Genomic DNA, 25780 nt, shown 5'->3' with positions numbered 1-25780 from the left:
TGGAGTATAGAATTAGCGTTGGATAGCTAAAGTAATGCAGTTAGGGGGCTGAGGAAGAGAGTGATGTAATTTCTGCAGGGTGATGCAGTTTGGATACATAAATCTGGATTGTTCTTGGAATAAATAACTACATAATCCTTGAATTTTAGAAGCAGCAGCCTTAATTTTTAATGCTCTGACTTGGAGTAGCCAAACATGAAGGATTAAAGCATTAACAGTGAAATAAATTGAAAGAAAATGATAGAAAAATTCTAAGCTTCTTCATCAGAGAAGACTATCTGAAAAGAAGGCATGAGGAGAGCCAGTGCAAATTTAGTATAAATCTTTTACTTTACCATCTGTAGAGGTCAGTATAACCTAAGGCGTTAGGAATATAATTTTATACATTATTGGTAGTTTTTCTGCAAAGCTTCAAATTACATCTTTTGTAGTTTTGGACACTTTCACCATGAGGTGAACTGCACGTTCATTGGGAGGGATGTTTTTAAAATTAAGGTAAACTGGCAGAGACCAGCTGAGTATGTGACTGCAAAAGGGTTTTTTGGGTTTATTTTTGGTTTTAATTATTATTTGTGGTGCCAAACATCAGAACAAAGGGCTCCACAGCAAGATCTTTTCTGACACGAAAGTACCATTTTTAATGATGGGAGAAAGGACATGTTATCCCTGAATGCCTGAGAGCACTCTAGGTCTTCACCAAGGTGCCCTTGTTGCAGGCTGTTTGCCACTTTGCTTGAATAGGAGTGTCTTTCCACAAGACTTTATTTTCATTTTGAATCCAAACACACTGTCTAGTAACACTTCTTCTAGTATTTCTGTTGCAATGAGTGCATCAAGCTGTAAATGTTTTGTTTCAAGTTGTACAGCATTGCAAGAAATTTTGAGAAACATACTTTAACTGTAAAATGAATTAAGCACTACAAATTAGATAAATTCTGTATGAATAGAAAATCTACACGTTAATTATGTTCAATGACTGGTTTTCTTTTAGTAGTAATGTGAAGCTGTCTGGTGTCTAGGACGTGACTGAGTAGGGCTTATACAGCAGTAATTGAAGAAATGAGAAGGACAGGACCTTCAGTTACCCAGACACTCCTTTCAGGAAACCTATCTTTCAATGGGATATTATTTTAATATGAAAAGATACTAGGTTTTTGCAGACACATGTCTTGGAATGAAGCCTACAGCAGTATATTATCTTACTGCTTCTCTCCCAACAAACACGTGTCTGGAAGCCCTGCAGAGACCTTGCAGCATGTGATTACCACCATCAGAATGAGTCCTGGAGCCTCAAAAGAGAAAGGGAGCGTCTTGTGTTAGCTCTACTTCTTCCACCTTATTGAGGGCTTTTTCTATCAATTTTTTCTGTGTTTATTTCTCTTCAGACTGCGTGAAAGGAATGTAGGAGCTCACTATCGGTATTTTATTCATATTCTCTTAAATTTTCAATGTGGGAACTGGCAGCTATGCATTAGGCATCTATATAATAAGAGCAGCTGAGGAAATTCTGCCTGTCTCAAAAGTACGAGCATATGTCAAAAGACTCCTGATCTGTGGGTTAGTGGTAATAATTGTGACCACCATATGGAACCATAACTTTCAAGTGAGAGTAGTATTATGTTGGCAGTAATATCTAATTATTGCTATGCTGTGTGTTTTGGAACTGGTATGCAAAGGTAAATGGAAGGCTTAACTGTCCCATTACAGTGAAATAACATTCATGACTGTAAAGCAAATACATTTCAACGGAGCATGTCACAGACTGTTTTGAGTTGCTCCTGAAATGCAGTTTCTCACTGTATTCATTTCACAGAATCACAGAATCATTAAGGTTGGAAAAGACCTTTAAGGTCATCAAGTCCAACCGTCAACCCAACACCATCATGCCCACCAAACCATGTCCCGAATTGCCACGTCTACACGTTTTTGGAACACTTCCAGTGATGGTGACTCCACCACCTCCCTGGGCAGCCTGTTCCATGCTTGACCACTCTCTCAGTAAAGAAATTTTTCCTAATACGTAATCTAAACTTCCCCTGGTGCAACTTGAGGACATTTCCTCTTGTCCTATGATTAGTTGCTTGGGAGAAGAGACCAACAGCCACCTCATCACAACCCCCTTTCTGGTAGTTGTAGAGAGCGAAGAGGTCTCCCCTTAGCCTGCTCTTCTCCAGACTGAACAACCCCAGTTCCCTTAGCCACCCCTCATAAGACTTGTTCTCCAGACCCTTCACCAAAATGAATACAGGATTCAAGGTGCAACCTCACCAGTGCCAAATATGGGGGCATGATCACGTCCCTACTCCCGCTGGCCTCACTATTGCTGATACAGGCCAGGATGCTTGTTGGCCACCTTGGCTACCTGGGCACACTGCTGCCTCATGTTCAGCCAGTCAACCAGTACCCACCAGGTCCTTTTCTGCTGGGCAGCTCTCCAGCCACTCCACCTCAAGCCTGTAGTGTTACATGGGGTTGGTGTGACCCAAGTGCAGGACCTGGCACTTGGCCTTACTATACCTCATACAGTTGACCTCAGCCCATTGATCCACCATTGATCCACCTGTCCAGATCCCTCTGCAGAGCCTTCCTGCCCTCCAGCAGATCAACACTCCCACCCAAATTGGTGGCATCTGCAAACTTACTGAGGGACCACTTGATCCCCTCATCCAGATCATCAATAAAGACATTAAACAAGACTGGCCCCAAAACAGCCCTGGGGAAAACCACTTGTGACCGGCCGCCAACTGGATTTAACTCCACAACCCTCTGGGCCCGGCCATCCAGCCAGTGAAGAGTATACCTGTCCAAACCACGAGCCACCAGTTTCTCCGGGAGGATGCTGTGGGAGACGCTGTCAAAGGCTTTACTAAAGTCCAGGTAGACAGCATCCACAGCCTTTCCCTCATCCACTAGGCGGGTCACCTGGTCATAGAAGGAGATCAGGTTGGTCAAGCAGGACCTGCCTTTCATGAACCCATGCTGGCTGGGCCTGATCCCTTGGTTGTCCTGCACATGCCCTGTGAGCGCTGCCAAGATGAACCACTCCATAATCTTCCCCAGTACCGAGGTCAGGCTGACGGGCCTGTAGTTCCCAGGATCCTCCTTCCGGCCTTTCTTGTAGATGGGTGTCACATTGGCAAGCCTCCAGTCATCTGGGACCTCCCCTGTTAACCAGAACTGCTGATAAATGATGGAGTGGCTTGGCAATCTCCTCTGCCAGCTCCCTCAGTACTCTTGGATGGATCCCATCAGGGCCCATAGACTTGTGGATATCCAGGTGGCTTAACAGGTCCTTAACTGTTTCCTGCTGGATTATGAGGAGTTTATTGTGCTCTCCATCCCTGTCTTCCAGCCCAGGGGGCTGAAGACCCTGAGGATACCTGGTCTGGCTATTAAAGACTGAGGCAAAGGTGCCATTAAGTACCTCAGCCTTTTCCTCATCCTTGGTGACAATGTTCCCCCCCACATCCAATAAGGTATGGAGCTTCTCTTTAGCTCTCTTTTTGTTGTTAATGTATTTGTAAAAACTTTTTTTTTGTTCCGTATGACCATGGCCAGATTGAGTTCTAGCTGGGCTTTTACCTTCTAATTTTCTCTCTGCATGACCTAAGAAGATCCTTGTACTCTTCTTGAGTTGCCTGCCCCTTCTTCCAAAGGTGATAAACTCTCCTCTTTTCCCTGAGTCCCAGCAAAATCTCCCTGTTCAGCCAGGCCGGTCATCTTTCCCACCAGCTCATCTTACGGCACATGGGGACCACCTGCTCCTGCACCTTTAAGATTTCCTTCTTGAAGACTCTCCAGCCTTCCTGGACCCTTGTGCCCTTCAGGACTGTCCCCAGGGGACTCTCTCAACCAGTGACTTGAGAACAGGCCAAAGTCTGCCCTCTGGAAGTCCATGGTAGCAGTTTTTCTGAGGCCCTCCCTTACTTCATCAAGAATTGAGAATTCTATCATGTCATGGTCGCTAAGCCCAAGACGGCCTCTGACCACCACATCTCCCACCAGTCCTTCTCTGTTTGTAAACAGCAGGTCAAGCAAGGCACCTCCCCTGGTGGGCTCGCTTACCAGCTGTGTCAGGAAGTTATCCTCCACACACTCCAGGAACCTCCTAGACTGTTTCCTCTCTGCTGTGTTGTACTTCTAGCAGATGTCTGGTAAGTTCAAGTCCCCCATGAGAACAAGGGATAGCAATTGTGAGACTTCTGCCATTTGAATTTCACTCAGTCATTTGAATCTGTTGACAGCAATTATTTCAAGTTATTTTTACAGGAGAATAAAGGAATGAAATTTGACCAGCTTTCATTGCACATATTTTATGCTGTCTTAATTTTCTGGTTACGGAAAGTGAAAATATAAATATAGTTAGTGCACATATTTGTGTATGCTACATTTTAGGGAAGAGTTATTAATAAATTTTGCCAAGAAGTATCAGTCATGCAAGAACTTATGTTCTATTCTTTCAAAAATTATACTTACTTTTTAATTTTGCTTTTCATTATGTTCATGTTAGGAGCTATCTGGTTGGCATTCTTGAAAATCAGGTCATTTTCTATACAGCTAAGCCATAAAACTAAATCTTTATTTCAGACATCCTTTAAAAAAAAAAATCTTCACCCTGTTGTGCATGTAGAGTATACTCAGCTTTGTTGCATTCAGCCAATATTAACTCTTCGTTGTGTTTTTGCGTTATCAACTCTACTGATTAAAAATCCCATTAATGATTTCCCAGTGTTTCTTGGTAATGTTTATTCAGTCATATTCTCTGAGTAAAATCTAATCTAGCTGTCATAGTTGACAGTATGATTACAATAATTCTGTAATTGTGCCATATAAAGACATAAAATCAGCGGAAAATAGGACAAAGAAGTACATTTCAGAACACTTAATCTTCAGGTTTATCCATCTTTTTTGATACAGTCTTCATCCAGTCTTTTTCACTGAAGAAATGGAAGGTGAAATCCAAAAGAGCTATGGCTTTCATTTTAGAATCAACTATAAATGTACCTTTCATTTAAACAGTGGGCAGGATTGTTAGCAATGGGCAAAGGATTGTCATTCACATTTTTATTAGTTAGATTAGATTTATGCTTATTTTTTATAATATTACCTTCTGATTGGTATCTTTATTGTACAAAGCTAAGATCTGTGCTAATATGCATCCCTGAAACAAAAAAAACCCACCACATCTAACCTCACAACAGTTGATGAGGTATTTTTGTTAAATAGTTATATGTGGCTCTGATGACCACCTTGCTTGTGCTCTGTGTATCATCTGAAGCTGGTACATCTGTGAAGACAGACAGTACCTATATGGGGAGGGAGCCCTGCGTGACTATGTTAGTCGTGCATACCTACTACTGCAGAGCGGGGCAGAGCAGAAAACTTCAAAGGGGTCCTAAGTTCATCCTTTTGACTGCAGCATTAGCACCATTAGTGAGGGTGATGGAAATACACTGTATCCACTGCATTACCTTCATTTCTGCTTTTCTCTGTGGAGTTCATACACTTCCAGTTGCTCTGAATTTTAGCAGCTGTCCCTGGCATGATATCAGTATTTCCTTTCATAAGGAAGCTGAGACTGGTGATGGATTCTGTACCTGCCACCTAGTCTGTGTCTGTGGCCACCAGAGACTATACTGACATTCTTAAAATCTTTATATTCTCATCCTAGGCAGCTTGTTCAAGGTCTTCCAGGAGGATGCCTGAAAATTCAGATTGAATGGGAAGCCTGCATGAGAATTGTAGTTTAAACTAGGAGTATTCATTGTCTTCTCTAAGAGTTTTCGAAATAGTAGTTTTACTAACTTTGAGCATAGTGTGAGGCATATGTATTCTTTCTTTTATTTAATGGAAGGAAAGAGAAATTTCAGATTAAATGCTATTTATTTAATACAGTATTAGGGAAGTTGGAAACATGGGCAAGGACTTTTAACAGCGAAGTAGCTCAGTTTCTTTTCGAACAGATATACATTTTCACCTTGTCTGTCCTTTAATATACAATTTTAAATTGAATTATTCAAGCTTTTATTTTATTTGCATTCTAATCCTTCAAATTCTGCATGTACCACTGATAGGTTTTCACTGTTTCTTGAACACATCATTAGCATCTCCTTTGCTGTACTGTTGGTGTGATATGTGTTTGTCTCAAAAGATTACGTTCTTTTAACATAACCAAATCAGTTGAGATGCATTTTATCCTATGATGTTGGGAGTAGCTATAAATTGAGTTATGGAAGAAAAGTCCTCCCCCCTGGGAATACAGAGGAAAGCTGTAAGACACCAGCGTGAATTGAAGACCTTAACAGCGTTTGAAGGCTTATGAGTCTTTTCTCTCAGACACCGCTTTTTAATCTGTTTGGATTTTCTTATAAATTGTTTCCTTGCTTGCTATAGCATCTTTCTAGCTTGCAATACCGTTGTGGAAAAACCTCACATTCTCTTGAAGATTATCTTGACTGTCTCACCTACCTTGGAGTACTCACAAGCTTCTGCTGGAATGCCACAGATTGTCTTGGGTGCTACAAGTGACCAAACCAACAGGAAGGTTTCTGTTTAGGAATTACTTTTTGGCTAAATTACTTTCTCAGGCTCTTTAATATTGTATTTTGGCACTGAAATGATGTTCAGGTATGACGACATCAGATGAGAAAATATGTACCCTTCTCTCATATTTTCTTAAAGATGCCCAATCACCATAGTAACAAATTAATTTATTTTACAATAAGTAGGCACTATAAGAAGTTCCACTAATTTTGTGTAGTTTTATGGCTGTGAAGAAGCAGAAGAGGTTAATATTTTAATTTAAAAAAAAAAATTAAAAAATCCATCAGATTCATGAGTTTCCATCTCTTGCATTCCAAGATGGACTGAGACTTAGCAAGGACTGCTGATGAAGCACAGTGGGAAAAGCAGAATTGCTCTCTGCCATATGGACCTTTTTATGGTAACTGAGAAGCTACAAGGAAACTGTCAGCTTGTTTCTATCCTCTACCTAACCCTCTGTAGAAATATTGCCAGTATTAGACCTCCCAGGAAGCACATGGCTAATTCAAAAAACTTCTCTTCTCACTGCAAGCTCTTGCTGATGAAGTGGACTTTATAATAGTCTTTCAAATTACCAGTGCTCTACCACTGAACTAGGTCTTTCCTTCTGGTTTCTTATGCTAGCAGCACCAATGTAATTGGGAATTAACTAAAGTCATCTTAAAAAATGAACAAGGAAGGGGCATGCAAACCCTGGACCTTACCAACATCGTGAGAAGGAGCAGGAAACCTGCAAATGTACTTTAGCAATTGCTCTTTTGAAATATTTCCTCTTTTTTTCTTTTTTTTTTTTTTAAGGAATTAAAACAATTGAGCTTTGTACAGGTTATTACATTACACTTAAATGCCTTATTAAGTAACCAAGAGTGAACAGTTTTACTGTGTGCAATTTTCCCTGTTCAATCAAAAATAAAAATTAACATTTTATTAAATTGAAATGTGTAGTTCACACTTCGGCCAGTATCCAGCACTGTAAACCCAATTTACTTTTTTTCAGAGACTTCACAGCAGAGGTGGCTGTCGCAAGGGGTCTTCAAGAGCAGAAAATGTTTATTTTTATGATAGGCTGCATATTACATGCAAAGTATTCAAATAAAACAGTCTGACTTATGTCAGATGCAATTAAATATGCTATTAAAATTTAAAAGAAACATAAATTGCTTGTTGCTTGTAAATGTGCAGTATTTATAAATATCAGAACTGTTTTGGTGTGCATGCATACCCTAGGCACAAAGGAACAAAATGTCTTTTGGGAATCACCTTTTAGTCTCGAGCACTTCAATTCAAATTTAGGATGCAGCTGTCCCCTGTGCCAGCATGGTGGGGGGGAAAGTGCAAGTTCTGTAAGTTTGGTAGATGCACCAAGAGTGACATAAGGCTCTTATGCTTTGGATATTCCTCAGAATAAAAGCACGTAATTACTTGGCTAGTTGGGTTAATACTTAATTGATTTGCTTTACCAGGCACCCTGCAGTGATGAGTATGTTTGCCTAAAGAGGAGGAGCAGATGTAGCAATTTAAAGGTCCCCAGTTTAAAGGCCCTTAAGTCCTTCTCTTTGACTTAACTTGCATTTTCCTGCTTCTGCGTACTCAAAGGAGTGAAGTCTCTTCTCTCAGTCCTGACAGTGCCTCCAGCAGTAGATTTGTCAGTCCTTTGTCAGCACTTATTTCTTCGGGTATTTCCTAGTTTCTGTAGGTCTTTACTAGTTAATAGAAGTAAAAGGCCTGGAAAATGAACTAATGGCATTGTCAGGACAGGTGTATGGATAGCATAGTCCTCAATGCAAGCATATTCTGAGTTACTGGGGAGATAATCCACCGTCTTTAGCTACCCTGCATTATCTTCTCAGCGAGCCTCTGGCAGGCAGGTGAGAGGTCACTGCAGTGTCTGTAAGAGCTCTGTATTTCCAGGTAGGATGGAGAATGATCTGAGCAGTGGCAGGAAATTAAGGACAGACATAAACTCTCATTCCTTTCAGGTTTGTACTTGCAAAGAAATATTTAGTAGTGATGTTAATTAGTGTGATTAATATTAAATATTAATCGGATCTGAGAAATACCAAAGAGATTGTTTATAGATACAGGAAGATGTGATTTATTCTTCACTGTGCAAACAGTAAGAAAATATGATTATTGGGGGGTGTGGAGTGTGTTTATATTCCCTTCATTGTGATCACGAGACCATAATGATGAAGAGACCAATGCCTGGCAGCTTAATGAAACAAGTCTCTTCCATATATTTTATATCATGGACCACAGGTACCAATACTAGTAATGTACTGAATCACATAGCTAATAAAAGGAAGCATAGGATAAAAGCTTTATACTAGGAAGTTTTCCAGTTGTTTAACCATATACTTTTAGTTTTTATATATAAAGCAGCATACATTGTATTACTGTCCATCATTTATTTTAATTACAGATAATAACCAGAAAAAAAAGAGCAAATACAAAGCACTTAAGACAGAAATAAATTTATTTTAATCTGTAAAATTTCTTGCCTCGTGTTTCCTACTAACCTGCCCTATCATGCAGGTGCCTTGATGTTCCACTCCTCTTTCTGCCCTCCTCAGCAACTCTGGAGTGGCATATGAGGTTGTTGCCTTCTTTGTTTTTTGGGATCCAGTGTTTGTTCAAAAATGGCTGCTCTGTTTATACTGGTAGAACTGATAGACCAGTATTTATGGTCATTTCCCATCAGAAGTGTGCCTGGTCTGGACCTCTTACCTTCCAAGATTAGGTGCATTCAGTTAAGCAGGGAGAGTTGAATGCTGTAGCATTACGGACAGTAAAAATAGAGGTATCTAAACACCAAGCCGTAATACACAGCTGCTGTGCTAACAGGTGCAGTTCTGACACTCTTTAAGAGAAGAATGAGTCACAGAAGCAGAAAGCACTGCTTGGTTTGAGGGACAAACAGAAGTGAATACTGTTCCACGCTCATTTATTTGCCCATGTTCTGAAGTCACATCCTGACATCTGGAAGAAAACAGAAAGATCAGTTTGTGCCGATACAGTGGTATGAGCCATGGCTTACTAAACTGGCAGGTGGAGAGTGCTCAGATGTTCTTGTTGCTACGTTGCATAAGCAAAGGTTTCTTTTGAGCCATTAGTGACATTTCTATCAACAGGAGAATGAACACTTTGCTTTTCTAATGTCAGAACCATGAATTCATCGCCCTGCTATGTCAGGACTTCCATTAAGCCAATGGTACTACTCAGATTTAAGTTACACCACAGGGCATCAGCCATGGCAGTGAATCCTTATTCCACTCATCATTCTTCCCCTATTTACATCGTATAGAGCCTAGAAAGAGACGGCTGTTTTTACTCTGGTAAAGCTTTGTTAGTGTGTGAATACAGTGGTGATGAAACAAGTGGGCTTTCTATGCAGGAAAAGGTGCATATCTTGTGTTGTCATTGCAGCCAATATATTCTACCTTTTTTTCTTAAAAAAAGAAAAAAATTAAATTAATTAATTTAAAAATTTAATTTTAGGGTAAGATGGTGAAAGGAATGGGGGGTGCCATGGACCTGGTATCCAGTGCACAGACCAAAGTGGTTGTCACCATGGAGCACTCAGCCAAGGTAAGGCTCTGCTGCTTCTTTCTAAATAAATGGTTTGTGCTGTACCAAATAAAGTAGAAGAAAAAAAAGGCATCTTATATTCATTCTGCTACTTTGTGAGGATTTGACAGTTTTGCTGTTAGTTATTATGGGAGGTGCAACAGGGGGCTAGGTTAATATGGTTCCTTTCTTCTTGTAAGTGGAGGATCATCCACCATGGAAAAAAATGAAATATTAACTTGATGTTTAAAAGATGCACACATTTTTGAGTTACTTCATGCAAATTTAATGAGTGGCAGTTGCCAGAGTTACAGTAGATGCTACCCCAGAGGTTTTACTCCTTGCCTCAGAATAATTTGAAAAATGAGGATCCCCATGGTTAAATACCTGTTTTGATAGAAAGATATTTATCTTTGAAGTTGCCAGTCAAATTGGTACTGACAGCTTAATAGAATAATCTTTTTGGCATGATGAGTTGCAGGCTGCCTTACATCATTATGTGATAGAGGTTCCATGTGGGGGGAGTTTTATAGACATAAACAGTCTCCCACAACAGGTCATAGGAATCTTCTTATTTGAAACTTCTAAAATGGGACTGTTCAAACTATGAGAAAAGTGGACTGAAGGACAAAAATCTCTACTTTTGGGGAACTATACCCAATGTTTAAAAAGTTAACTTTTTGATTCATTTCTGTGTTTCTGTTATTCCAAATTTGTTGTATGTGTGCCATAAGAATTAGTTGTATATTCAAGATAATATCCCTGTTAGAATATGTAAGGGCAAGCATCAGGAATTTGCATGGTAAACTACAGTAAACATAAAAGCTAATATTTTAACAGTTGTGTGTTTTTTAAATGTGATTTGAAGAATGAATTTTCACTTTAAAAAAAAGTTGAAATATATAGTAGTTTCACGATTTATACTAAGCTGTGATCTCAAGGGGGCACATTTTCAGTAACACGGCTGAGCCTGACCCAATAGTTTTCACGTGCATATGTGTAAATAAGTAAACAAAAGTGCAACGCAAATTCATCTCTATGACTCGCATCCTTATCACAGCCTCCTGAAAACTGGATATGTAATTATCCATTTGCTCCGACACACACTTCAGGTATTAATGTGAGCTGAATAAATATTTATGCTGAATTTGTAGTTACTGTGGAATTTGGTTAAGTCTCAGAGTCTACACACAGTGTAATTATTCATGCCAGTTTTTGTCTTAAAAGTACTATTACCAACATATTTTATCAGTTAAGTGTTTGGAAGTTGTTTGCATGTTGTTTTTTTGCCAGTAGGAGTACTGATACCTGAAAAAGATGGAAACACAGACAGGGTCACTGTTACAAGTAGTCCAGGCGTAGACTTATTTATTTGGCATATGTATACATAACTTGGGCTTTTAAGTACATGGGATGCCTGGTGTGCACTTCTAGAAAGCCCGTTACAAGCTTTCATAAATTATTTCTACTGCTTCTGTAAGAAAGCACTTCAAAACTAAGCTATGTGCATGATTTTTCATTTTATTTGTATTTTAAAATGGAGGGTATTCTTGGCACTCTCCTCTTACCTAGCCTCTTTTTGGGGTCTTTTATACTGCTGATTCTTGTTTGCTCAAAAGTGAAGGTGATGAAATATGGAAATGTAATGTTTAGAAATCAAAAGCTGCTGTTACAGTTTACAGGTGCTCCTCTCTTTTTTTTTTTTTTCCTTAAATACACAACCAAATATAGCACCCGTGAGACCAGTTCTGAAAGTTAGAAGCCTTTTATTGGGGTGACTGCTTCTTATAGAGCCAATTTTATATTCATGGCTTTTTAATTCTTTACACCAAAGATTTTCTCACAAGCTTCTTGCACCTGTATCTATGCATCAGAGGAGCAATCTTCTGTCCTGCTCAAAGCCCAGAGTGCTACTGAGTGAAAGAAACGTGTGGATGTACTGTGACAGATTGTTGTGTCTGCTGTCTTGTTAGTATAGGGTAATTTTTGTCATCTTGTCCTCCAAATTAGTAGTAAGAAATCTATCATTAGACACGAAAGTCTCCTGTAAATCAAAAGCAGTCAAGATTTGATGGTTGGAAGTAGAGTGGAAGGTATGGGATATATACAGTACCTTCAACGAACTTGTTCAAGAGTTGCTGCAATAGGTAGTTCTTGCAGTCAATTTTGTCTGATTTGTGATCTTGTGAAGGATCTTTTAATCCTTTTCAAGTTTTTTGTATAATAGTAATGGCTTGTTAAACATTAAAATAAATCTTCTGAGAGTTTAAAAGTGCATTCTCCCTTCAATACACGTTGCAGTTTTTAAACATAGCAATAGGCGGAGTCCTTGCTGTGCGGGCAAAATGTAATTTACACTTAATTATGAGGGTGAAACTAGTATCTGTTTTAACACTCAAATAAATACTCAAAGAATTTTCCTCTTTTTGAACTCTGATACGCAGTATATTACAGATAAAACTAAATATATTCTGCCCCAAAGTATTTACATTTTTAGTTACTTAAATTTTTACATGAAAACCAAAAGGTACAGAAGAAAGGTGACAGAACCTGATACGAGTTTTGTAGAAGACTCTTCAGTTTAAGAAATGCTATTAAGAAAGGATAACATAAAAATACACAAAATAATAAGGTCACGGAGAAGATGAATGCAGAACGGCTAGTCACTGCATTATAAAAGAAGTAGGGGTAGCCAACTGAAATTAGCAACTAGCATGTTTAAAACAACAAGAAACATTTTTCACAGCCAGCTAATGAAGTTGTGGATAATCAGCAGGATGATACAGGAGCTCAAAGAATTAAGTGTATAGGAAAGGGGCTAAACTGTTTTATGAGGTTGAGTTCATCAGTGACAATTAAATGGCATTGCCCAGGAGCAGTTTCTAGCTCAGGAAATCTGTACATCACAGCATGTCAGGAATCAGGAGAGCGTATGTGTGGAAGGGTGGCTCAATTTTTGCTCCATATGCTTAGGCCCCTGTGAGACACTTGGGAAATGCACCTTAGGTCTAATTCATTACAGTATTTCTTAACGTATATTTTGATAAATTACTATTTTGTTTATAACCATGAAGAAAAATAATAGAATGTAAGGTTGTTATTTAACGTCTAGACAGTCACTGTGCATCTGTGCCTAATCTGCTAAAATGCTGCCGGAGAAATAGAAGTCAGGTTCTTATTCCCATACCATCATTGACGTATTTTGCAAAACATAGTAGTCATGGCTGGTAATTGTTCCATGTTGTGAAATGTTGTCTACACCATTCAGAAAAATAGAATGGAAACTAGCTTTAAGCACTTGATTTGGATGTGACTGGAACATGGAGCAGTGAACTAAAAACTAATTCTATTATTGTGAATAGTTTTGATTTTAATGTGTTGTGGAAGATTAAGTTTTGTTCTTAAACAACAGAATTTTTTACTTAAAGCAGTCTGAAACACCTGAATGTTTTATGTATCTACACAACAGTCTTTTCCTTTATCTGAACAAATCCTGCATAAACTCAGACTGTAAACATTAATGCAGTTGCATTTGGATTCCTATTCTGAAAGTGCCCTGATGGAGGTCTTCCAAAAGTCGCCTTTAAAGCTAACTGGTAATATAATAATCTTCAGCTCAGATGTTAAGTGGAATGTATCATTTCTCAGGGTCACAGGAGCCATTGAGGCTGTCATCTCTGCAAGTCCATGCATTTTGATCTCAATTGGGTACCAAGAAGAGACACTTCATTTCATATAGCTGAGAAGTATACTTGATATGTAACTGAAGATACTACAAATAGCACAGATTAATCTTGGCTCTTAGGCAGAGTGCGCAGAAAGGTCCTTGAGATGGGCAAGATATAGTAGGCCAATTGGAAGTAGTTGCAAGTAATTATTTTCATTAAGAGTGAGTGAGCTTCATCAGAGTAGTTACCTTGATACCAGATGTGGATCTTGCCAGTATAATTAGAATTGGAATGAAGAAATAGTTCTTCACAGGAAAACATAAATTCAAAAGCACATGGATTGCTCATTTTGTTATCGCTCAGGAGTAAAACTGGCTAAGAGGTGGTTCCTGTGTTTATGTTAACCCTTAAGGCAAACTGATTATTGTAAATTTAAAAAGTGGTGCATTCAGATGGTTAAATGACACATGTAATACTTTGAGAGTTTTGAAATACATAACTGAAAATTGTTAATCAGCGAAAAAGTAAAACCATGTGATAATGGGAGAATTGTGCACTTAATGCTATCTCTGTAAAACGCCTACTAATACTGACTAAAAATGTAGTGATCCAACTCTTTTATATCCATTCAGAGCTCTTGCAGCCTACATTCATTTAGCAGGATGAACAGCCATATGTAAACTCCTATCAAAAAAACTGAAGAAAAAAAAGAAAGAAAAAAAAGAAGGGGAAAAAAAAGAGAAGGAAAAAACCCAAAAACCTCACCACCCAAATCTTACCTATCCAACTTCATGTCAAAAGCTATGTCTTCTCATTTAGGTAGTACTTTTCCCAGGATTTAGAGTAGCTGGCATGTGATGCCCCAGAAAAGGAAGTACCTTAAAGTAAATCCAATTTTCTCTGTATACATTCTTTTCTACTATTTTTGCGTGCTAATTTGTTCTGTCTAAAACAGAGATAATGTAACTTCTGTGTAGCACTTGAAGATGAGCATATTGCATTCATCTCTTAATCCGCTTTTGGGCTTTCCTGGAGACATGGAAGGAATGGGAATTCAATGTTGGTAAAAAAACTGGATCTAGTGTTTTCAGAGCATGACTATGCACTTGAGCCCTGGGGCTTTGAAATGCCTGGGTGTATGGCTGATCCTGAATACTGTTTGTGATAAAGTGTAAGACAGAGAAATGTCCTGCCTGCAATGTCTTCCGCTAATTTTTGTCCTTTATGTGTCATCAGTGAGATCCTATGTACCTCTTATCCTCACATTGCAGCAAGAAATGAAAATTATTAAGCAGAAATATGCAGAACTTCTAAACTCAGGAGCCCACTCAGTGGTACAGTGAAATTCTTATTAGTCATCTCCCTGTATGTGGGATTTAAGTAACAACTGTCCCAAATTGCCAGAGATGTAATCTGCCATGGAAGTGAATTCAAAGAGTGTTCTGAGTACAGTGAATGTTTCAATAACACTGAATGGCTACAGCTGTGATTTTCATGTACATATTTGAATTCTGAGTAAGTTGTGTTGTTTTTAGAAAATTAATGTTTGTCTGTATATTGTTAAACACAGGGCAATGTCCATAAAATCTTGGAAAAGTGCAATTTGCCACTTACTGGGAAACAATGTGTAAACCGCATCATTACAGAGAAGGTAAAGTACTTTCCTTGAATCCTTTTTCTTGAATCTTGTCAACACTTTCCTCCTCTTATCCCCTAAGAAGCGATGCTGAGTAAAAGTAGTAAAGCTTAGTAAAAATGAAGTATATATTTGGTATCTGTTGCCAATGAAGGGTAAAGATTCACTTGGAGAGGTCTGGTGGCTCATATTTTTCCTTTTAAAGCTTTTGCCATTGACATCTAGCATACTGGACCACACTCTTAGACACCTTCATAACAAAGATGCCATGCATGAGAAGTAAGTAAAGTGTGTATTTCCTTATTTGTCCTCAAGTATTCCACTGCCTGAAAATGTACCAAGTGAGATACAAATCCTCAAATACAGCTGTAATCACAGCTCGTTTTTTTTCCAGTGGAGCGACAACTGTGTAGCCCGTATATGTCAGACAGTTGGCATATTCCTTGGTGTGTATGACAGACTTTTTCAGAGAAACACAACCTGTAGCTGTAGCAGGGCTCTAATTCTTTCGTCCTTGCTTGATTCCATTTGTGAAGCAATTTACTCTCCAGTGCAAGTACATGTGAGCATCTGATATTGCTGCTGCTCTAAGTACATTAGTGGATCTTTTCAGCAAAGGATGAGTGACTTAAGGTTTTTGCTGTAATCATACTCCTTTTATTATCTGTGTTTATGTTTTTAAGGGCTTAGAGTAGTCCCCCTGTGAGCCATCTATCATACTAAGTAGAATGCATCAAAGGTGCCGATGTAGAATTTGCTTTCTCCTAGTGGTATATTGCTACTGTAATTTAAAGTTCTTTTTCTCCACAAAGTAAAGGAAAATAAATGAAAATGTGGAAGTTTTTCCAGTCTTCTACTAACTGGTCACATATAAATGTAAGGTGCAAAAAAACGAGAGTGAACAAGGACTAATAGAAAATAAACAACAAGCAGAAATTTCTTTTAAGTGTCATCACTTGTCAGATCTGGTAGCTTTATTAGGAGATGACAAATGTACAACAGTACCTAGAATAGTGTTGCAAATTCTGTTTCTACACTAGCTTCCTAGCAAGTATGTTCTGTACACCCAGCTTCTCTTTTAAGGCTTAGAGGAGCTATGGTTTTTCAAGCCCATAAATCAGTCTGATGTGCACAGAGGAGAGCTGAACTTTAGTACACTTCTGTGATGAGCTTAAGACTTCAATTTCATTTCAAGTTCAATCTTTACAGGTCTTTTGCTACTGACTTTTTTTTTTTTTAGGGAAAATGACTACAGGCCTTATGGTTTCCCTGGCAACTAGCTTGTAACCTGTATACCTCCTTCTGCTAGGCACCATTAAAGTGCACATCGTTTTACAGATGTTTTTATTTGATGCATTTGTGAGCCTTGGAAGTGGAAAGCATACCTTATGAAGACATCAGAAAGAACAGCCTTCGCTCCTTCAGCCACTTCCTCCCAGGCTTTCTATTAAAAATACAACAAGAAATCTTGTCTTTCATTGCTAACTTCTGAAAATACTAAAATTTGCACTGGGTGTGCAATAGCTGTTGGAGAAGCTAACAATGTGACAAAGGTGATAAACCACTCTGTACCTCTCTACTGGCCTTAAAACAAAATAGAAGAATGAGGGAGACGTCGTTTTGTGTTTTCTTTCATGGTGTCTTGGTGAGCATCTTCTTGCAGCAAAGAAGATCTCAGCCTTTTCCTTTGGACCTCTCAATTCTCAACAGATTAGAGCAGAAGGCATGGTCCTCATTTCATGCAGTGAAGAACAATTGCATATTTTTCCCACAAAACTAACACATCTCATCTCTTAGATTCTTTCAGGTACAAAGAAATGTAGCAGTAATCTTTATTGGTCAGTCAGAAAAGTGAAAAATGAAACCAATTGATAATGGCATCTTCTGTTACTGAGGGAATGCTACCTACTTCAGCACACCATTTTGACCAATATTACTAGTTACATCCTCGTTTTCTGTTTTGATAATAAACAATTAATTGTGTGCTATTTGAATCTGACAGGCTGTGTTTGATGTGGACAAGAAGAAGGGATTGACCCTTGTGGAAATCTGGGAAGGACTGACAGTGGATGATATCAAGAAAAGCACTGGCTGTGACTTCACAGTAAGTCATTTTGCAAACAAACATAGTTAGTCTGGTGTCAGAACAAATATTCGCCACAAATACTCATCACATGAGGACTTGTAGATTCAGTAAGTTTCATCCTTATAGATGAGGGCTGGGTAGATTACCTGTGGCATTTACAGTAAAAATAAGAAGATAATTTAGGGCTGATCTAGTATGATTATATGGGAAGCATTAGAAGCTAGAAAGAACAGAAGAGATGGAGGAATGACTAAGAGTAAAATGTGGAAAGGGAACTTTTGTGATGCTTTGAAGAGGGAAGCTGATTCATATCTGAGAGGTGGATGAATATTTATTTTTCTACTATATAAGTTCGTTTACCTAACTCTTTGTTCTAAGTTTTCATGCTATCTTTAGGTGGGGTTGTGAGTCTTTTCAACAGAGGTGACTATACATGCCCACTCCATGTTACTGGTGCCAATCAGTTAAATTCTGTAGTGTTGATATCTTTGCTTTTTCTCTCCCATTTCCACGTACAAATGAAACTTGTGCTCTGCATTAATCCAGAAAGTCACTGCCTTTTGACCTTCACATTCATTCTTAAGTCTCACTTAACGCTAACACAAAACTGGCTGGAAAGCTGTAGTGCACTAGATTGTAACTGATTACGTTATGTATGGTTGATAGCATATAGTTTCTTCATGGCCTTCTCCTACATGCACATTATGAAATTTTTCTTCTGTGTTGTGAAGTCTTTTGGGGCAGGTTAGCCCTCTTTTGGCATGGACAGGCAGTATGACAGTATACAATTTGCTGTAAAAATAATTGGGAATATTTGGCAATTAAGTGCAATACTGTTCCTCTGCAGAGTTTCATGGCAGGGCTAGGGCACATAATTGAGGGACTGCAGAGCAGTTAGTATGTGAAAGAGTTTGTTATTAAGGCTTTAAGCATACTATTGTCAGTAAGTAAAAGTTTCTGAGCAATGAGCCTATGGAATTTTATTTATTTCCTGAGTCCATAAGAGAGCATTTCTGATAACTAAATATGATAGTGTATGTTTTTCTTGTGAAGTTTTAAGTATTTTAAATAAAGAGCTGTTCACTTCTAAAAACACATTTGTTTATCTGAGAAAAGTTGTTCGGTTAAAGACGAGTGACCTGCAACTGCAGAGTGCAGGAAACTGCCACAAAATCACTTTGTTCCATTATTAATTTTCCATGTAACATTTTATGGAAGTCATTATTATTTTTTAATTTACAGTGGAAGCAACCTTCCATATGCAGCAATTCTGTGTGCAAAAGAAATGATTCATTCAGTTTCTGACTATGATTTAGGAAAAAATGATCAAATTTTTGAAACTTTGATAGTATCAGGACTTACTTTTCTTTGGCTGATCAGCCTCTCAAACAGTTAGCAACCAAAATTAAAACATAAAAATGACCTTGTAGGTTTGTATCTTATTTCAGTCAGTCACTTTGTTTCTTTTTGCGTCTTTGATTTGTGGATTAATTGCATGATGAATTGGAAGGTGCCATGTTGTGTAAGCATTTAAATAGACTGAAACTACAGGAGAGGACTTTTGTTGTCAGAAGACACCAGTCCTTACATGTTCCAAGCCTGCTTGTTTGGAAGGAGCTGGTTTCTTTTTCGTTCAGGTGACCAATATATATGTATTTAATTGAGTGTGTGTGTAAAGTCCAGCAGTCTATGCTCAAGGCAATGAAAGTACAACCAAAGAATTCAGAGAACGAAGTTATAGGCTTAAAGTGATGGGCCATGAGATTAAGCTTTACAGCAGCACAGTGTTTATGACAGGGCAAGACTATTAGGACCAAAGAAAAGATTAGCACCACCCACTGTCCCTTAGTGCTTTCCTGTAGATGTTACAAAGGAGTGGTATAAATTTTGAATCGTTAGGATAGCCTAAAGTTAGCAATTGATGAGAGGTGTTGCAACAACCCACCACCTAGGTACCTGCGATCTGTCTCGCTGGGATCGGGAAGGGACAGTTCACAGGCACCATTTCCTCGTTCTCCTGAAGGCAAACTCCAGCACAGGCTGCTCTGTATGGTTGCCGTGGTCATGCATGAAATCATGAGCTGCACTACAGGAGCTGTGGGCATTACAAATGTAGATGCTGCTTGGTTTGTGCACTTTCATATACTTATCTTGAAAGCATGTGGCTTGCATAAATGCTTGCAAAGCAATGCTTGATGGCAAAGCATGTACCTCTGCCAGGGTATGTGTGGGGGTCAGTATTACCTACTGATTGGTAGTACCAAGCAGATGGAAAGCATGAACCACAATGATTTGTTTATTAAAGCTGTGGCATGGAAGAGTGCTAGCTCTTCCTTTCTTTCTTTTTTTTTCCTTCCCTTCCTCAGAAGAATGTTTCTAGGCCACAGTGACCCAGACAGCAGGACTGGGTCACTGTTGTATAATATTGGGCCCTTGATGGCATGATTTTCATACACAGCAAACACGTACAGCTCCTTCACTTAGTTTTTGAATTCAGAAAATAGATATTTGAGTATTGCAATAAGCATTTGTTCATAAAGTAGCATCCTTGGTCCTTTTTTCCACATTTCAAGACTCTGCCTCGGGCTTCCTTGCAAGAGTAACAGTTGTACTTGTGATTATTTATGTTCACTGAATGAGACATCTTGTTCTTGTTTGTATCAGTGACAGAAACTTTAGTGGTCTTGTATTGCTACAGTAAAAGCAGGTTTTTTGGATCATATGTTTTGCTAGTTTGAAACAGAACTAATGGGTGGAAAATGAGGACTTGACCCTTTTCTAGCATCTTTTTTTAGTGGATGCAGTGAATGATCTGAAATAAAACAAGCATCTCTAGGTTCATTACAAGAGAGGTTTTAAGGGATGGCTGTACCTTTACATGTAGCTATCTTTTTTCATGCAGACTACTTTTTGGAGAGAACTTTACAGCCTGTATGGCTTTCTTTGAGATACGTTTGGCTATCCAGTCCCATTTTCACAGCCTGCTTACTTACTTGGAAAAACATATCCTAAAGGACATTTGCAACAACAAAATGTCAAGCAAACGTGATTTAGAGTCAACAATCTTCATTATAGACTGGCATCATATCAAAAATAAACAATTCGCCCTCAATTTTACTGTGCTGTGAAGACAAAGTGTTGGCTTATCTTGCAGGCTTAAATCAGATTTGCTGTAGCCTAGCATATAGATCATCTTGGCAGGCAATCTGTTTGGTTGCACTGGCTTATACCGTTGATGAGACCATGAGAAAACAGACTGAGAACCACACTTTTGCAGATGTATTTCATTATAAAAATAATCAGGATAAGTCTGTCTGGATAAAAATTCCCCATACTCCCCTTTTTTTTCTTAATGTAAAAGCTTGTTTTTACAAAATGGTCTTAAAAGGTAACATGGAGTTTAGGAAAAATATCTGCCAAGGAAACATTATGTAGTTGAATAGCAATTGACTATTGTATGTTTAAAAAGACTGTCCAAATTCAAGCCAGTGAGTACAAGATAATGGAGGATGTGGTTGTATTTACTGGAAGTACATTTTCCTTTGAGGAAAATTGAGTCCATTTTTAAACGGATTTTGTGTTTTTTCCTGATCAATCACCCCCACTGCAAAAGTCACATTAAGAACAGATTTTTGTACAAAAGCTGATGTTGGAATTGTGGTTTGCTTTTTATTGCAATTTCAAATTATTAGGAGTTAATAAGGAATAAGCAACTTTTATTTTAATAAATATGCTAACACTGGTCGTCTTTGTTTTTGAGGGGCTGTTTTTAAATTTTTGAACAATAACTTGCTTTTGCACACCTGATAAGGCCATTACAAGCTATTAGAACTCAGTGTCTTTCGGGCCTTGAAAGAACTGCTTGCTATAAAGGAACATAACTAAATAAGCACAGGGCTTGTTTGTGTAGCTGAAAATCGTAGTTTGGGGTTGGAAAGCAGGGAACCCACAAGCCTGACTTGCAGGGAGTCCCTCAGGCTTGCGTCCTCTTACCAGTTCGGAGGCTGCCTGCAGGACTGCCCGGGCAAACTCCTCCCGGTACACCTACCTGTTCAACGTTAGCAAAGTATTTTGAAGCTTCCAAGATTAGCTGTTCTTCCTGTAAGTGAAATAATATTAGGGATGTGCTGCTTAGGAGGTACTGTAAGGCAGTATCAACGCTGCGGCTGCGTACTGCAAGGTAGTCTGCGCTAAGCACGTTCAGCCCTTTCCAAATGCAGTGCTCTTAGCACAGGGTGTTACCAAAGTGACTTTACTGGGATTTAAAGCAGTGGATTCAGGGGGCTTGCTGCATTTCAGACTAGATTACTCCTTGTTTTCGAAGCAGGAACCATTCCTTTTGTTACATTAGCATTTTTCTGCTTATTTAATCACATTTTATTTAGAGCAAACAGTTGTACTTGGGTCCAGTTCTGAGTGGTGCTGGGCTCTCGCCACCTCTGTTATCTTTAGCAGGCGTTGTGGCACTTAAGCACTGATGGGGATCAGACCCTTTCTGAAGTGGGTAGTGGTACACACAAATGACAGCTGTTAGCATCAGATGTGCAGACATTACATTTAACATAATATGCTCATTCAAATGTAAAACACTTGAGATTTTGATGGCACCAAAATCTACGACAGCAGAAAAACAATAACTTCCTCCAGTAATTGCCGTTCGTCATTTGCAGAATACAGATTTTAATGGTGCTATCTTCATCCTCCAGTTTTTGTCTTTACTGCAATGAACCATCCCTGGGTGAGGCAGAAATAAACCCAAATTAAGTGAGGCACATAGGCGCTTAGAGTCAGAAATGTTGAAACATTTCTGGAACTAGTCCAGGAATGCTGGTGCACTCGGGTTTCTCCAGCCCCTCTACACTTATATCTGTTGCATCTATTTATTACCCTAGTTCACACACAACTTTGAAAAATCAATGAACAGTTTACATCCAGTGAAAACGTTTCATTAGCGTTTGATACAATAAACGCATTCTTCATGAACTAAGCTTTCCTTGGTGGCCATTTACATAATGTTATAAATTATGATATATAGTGGCTGGAGGAAGGATAACATAGAAATCTAACTGGTACAGAAAATATAGCCCTATAGCTCTAAAAGAAAGAGGCTTTAATGCTTGGGAAGGCCCTTATATATAATTGTTTAATGAGTTAGCTTGTTCAGTACTGTGAAGTGAAAAGGGTGGGATAAGGAGGCAGAAGGAATGCTGTATGAGATATTTCAGTGGGACACATTAATCAACTAGGAGCCAGATTATCTGTGGAACTGTTTTTCATCCTCAACAAGTATGATCACAAGTAAGTTATTTTTGATCTTCATCCTGGTGTGTTTATTTAAATCAGGCTGGGAACAGGAGATACTTAAAGAAGCTTGGATGTTCTGTGGAGAGCTTTTCCTCAGGATGTTTGTGTAGACCTGCAGTCAGGGTTCAACCATTGCTGCTCTTCAAAGTCTTCTCTGTACTGTTCCCATTTACATCTTCTTTCCTCATCTAGTTTCCTATTCAGGTTTAGTGTGTTTTCGTTTTGGCCTGCTGGTTATCTTAAAATATCACTAATTGATTTTTACGAGTATATGGAATTAAAACAATAGAATACATAAGTGTGTCCTCACACAAAAATGAATGTGGATAGAAAAAGGCAAGTTAAAAAAAAAAGTTAAAATTAAAAGTATTAAGCTGTATCATTATCAAACAAACCAAATGAATATGAATTGAAGAAGGGAAATCAAAAAAAAAGAGGTAAAATTAGAAGTATTGAATTATATCATAATTAAATAATAAAATCAAATGTATACATATACTATAGCTGCAGTTTGTGTATAATATATGTATACATTTGATTATATTTCCCCTGCTAATACGCATGTGCCAAAACTCAGTTGACTACTTCTGCACAGACCCAGCATTGACAGACAGCATCCTATCTCCTGGTGGGTGGGGAGGAAAAGCAGAATGAACTTGGCTATTGAGCAAAGAAGGGGAATCAGCAGTTTAAGATTCCTTGCAATACTTGTTTTAATACTGCAATGCCAATTCAATCATGTATTGAATATAATCTGTTTTGTTGCCTCTGCATCATTGAGCATATTGATGCCTGAATGCAGGTGGATCAGAAGGTGATGGCCGAAGCCATTGCCCATCTGCAGCTATCTTTTCTCTTGCTGTTCATGGCAAGCACAGCCGCACTGTACACAAGCTATGACCATTTATGGGCCAGTGCATTAATTAAGCCACGGCCTATTTTGGGGTTGCATTCATACGCCATCCTGTATACTGTATAGTTGAGGAGCTGCTTCACCTAAGTTCAGCTATCCCTTCAGCTGGCACTGGAAACCATCTGAGAAGACCATACAGTTAGCAGGGGCAAGTACAGGTTCTGCTGTCCTCGTTGAATCTGCTTGCATTCTTAAATCAGTAACCCAACTCAAAATAAATGAAGTTTAGAGGCTGAATACTAGCACCACACGTATCTTGTATTCCTGCATCAGAAAGTTTAGTTGTGGGAGTGTTTATCTCTGAAATACTGCAAATATATCAGTTTAAGTAAATACAGTGTCTCTAGTCTTCAGTGGCACATAGCTGATAGAAGGGAATGGTGGGTTATACTGCTATATCTGTATGCCAACTGTTGTGTTTTTCCCTCCTTTTTGCTAGGTTTCGCCAAAACTAATACCAATGAGGCAGATTTAAACGTGAAATACAGACTGGGCTTAACTTGCCAGAAGGCTTGTTTCCAAATGGGAGCTCAGTGAAGAGAAATTGATGACTGTTTTGCAGTTTTACTTTTTTTTTTTTTTAAGGCTTTGTAAGTAGTTTCCAGGTAGTTATCAGCCTAAATTGTATTTTCCTTTCATAACATTACCAATTTTAATGGAAGGCGGAATTTATTCCCTAAATTTTTCATAATGTTTTACTAAAATGTGAATGAACGTTGTCAAAAATTGCCTTGTAGTCTCTCTGCCAAATACTACTCTTTTTACACAGATTCAGAAAATGACCATGAAAAACTTATGAGTGCCTCACCTTTTCCTGATGTCATTACAAGTAACTCCATTGCTCTGGAACTACAGCACTTACCATGTCGATTCTCCTGTAAAGGTGTGGGGATTTTTTCTGGAGTGGTCTATAGCAAATGTACACAGCTGTAGAGAGACATCAGGAATACGGAATTCCCTTTTCTTGAAACTTTAAATGAGTCTGTGACAAAAATGAGTCTGTTTATACTGCTGGAAATAACTGGGTCCTTAGCCCTGAATGTATCTGCTGTTTCCACGGTGTGTGTCTGTTGGCATTAAGAAGCCTACACCTCCCAAAGCCCAACTCTGACCCCTTCTACTTAAATCATACAAACTAGAATGGGGCTAGTATGAAGGAGGAAGATTAAAAAGTTTCCATCCCATGCAGACAACTGGTAGCTGCACAATTGTTCCATGTGAACTGGTCTCACTCTCCCAATATAATCCTTCTCCCCAGCCCCCATTCAAAGGCAAATGAAGATTGTTTCTGGAGTGAGGTCTATCCTTCCAGTGTTACACAGAGAAACGGGAAGAGAATGTTGTGGGCACTTGGAAGATTCTTCTGAAGGGAATACAGTTGATTAAGGTAAAAGCAGTCAGTTTACACTGCTTGCCGATCAAGGCAAAAACTAAAGAATTTGGAAACCAAACTCATGATAACTAGGATGAACACCATGAGACAATCAAAATGAAAAGTCATTCTCTCATACTGGTTCTGCTATTTGATAAAGACCTTTCTTTCCCTCTTATTAATTACAAAATGACTGTTATTTCTGCAAATAGGTGATATGACAGCATTAGATCTCACATGCCAAATCAGCACAATATGTGTTTATCACACAGAGCATGAATTGATTTGAAATCCACACTTACTAAAACAGAGTGCTCTCTCCAAGTATAGTGGTTTCTGTCATTCATATAAATAGGAACACGTGAAAGACTTCAGTTAAAGTCCTGACATAAATTCCTGACATAATGTGTGACATCAGGACTGGAACAGATTAAGTGACTGAAAATGGCTTAAAATATAGATGCATAAATAAATGTGTGTATATACATGCCTATCATACATGTGCTAAGCAGTGTTGGGATATAGTATAGAAGGGCATTCTAATACTACATGGATGAGGTATTCACCATAGTCAGTGTCTGTTGTGCAAGGAATGTAACACATTTCCAGGGAACCAGATAGGAAAATCCTGCAAACTTTAGCTCCTGTGCTAGCCTTTGTACTGGATTTTTCCATTCTAAAATAAGAAATG

General features: G+C 38.6%; 1 protein-coding gene across 1 annotated transcript in view; it reads left to right on the top strand.

Annotated features, from left to right (window-relative positions):
- Positions 1-25000, top strand: part of OXCT1 (3-oxoacid CoA-transferase 1) — a 105739-nt gene extending 80739 nt beyond the window's left edge. Inside the window, exons 14-17 of the mRNA XM_082013454.1 lie at positions 10042-10131; positions 15349-15429; positions 17417-17518; positions 24157-25000. Of these exons, the coding sequence (XP_081869580.1) occupies positions 10042-10131; positions 15349-15429; positions 17417-17518; positions 24157-24192 (309 nt within the window). The 3' untranslated portion in view covers positions 24193-25000. The remainder of the gene's footprint in view (positions 1-10041; positions 10132-15348; positions 15430-17416; positions 17519-24156) is intronic.
- The last annotated feature ends 780 nt before the right edge of the window (positions 25001-25780 follow it).

Source organism: Phaethon aethereus, assembly GCF_964289735.1.
Source record: "Phaethon aethereus genome assembly, chromosome: Z".
NCBI classification, from domain to species: domain Eukaryota; kingdom Metazoa; phylum Chordata; class Aves; order Phaethontiformes; family Phaethontidae; genus Phaethon; species Phaethon aethereus.
The sequence above is the reverse complement of the archived record's forward strand: the minus strand, read 5'-3'. Positions and strand labels throughout refer to the sequence as shown.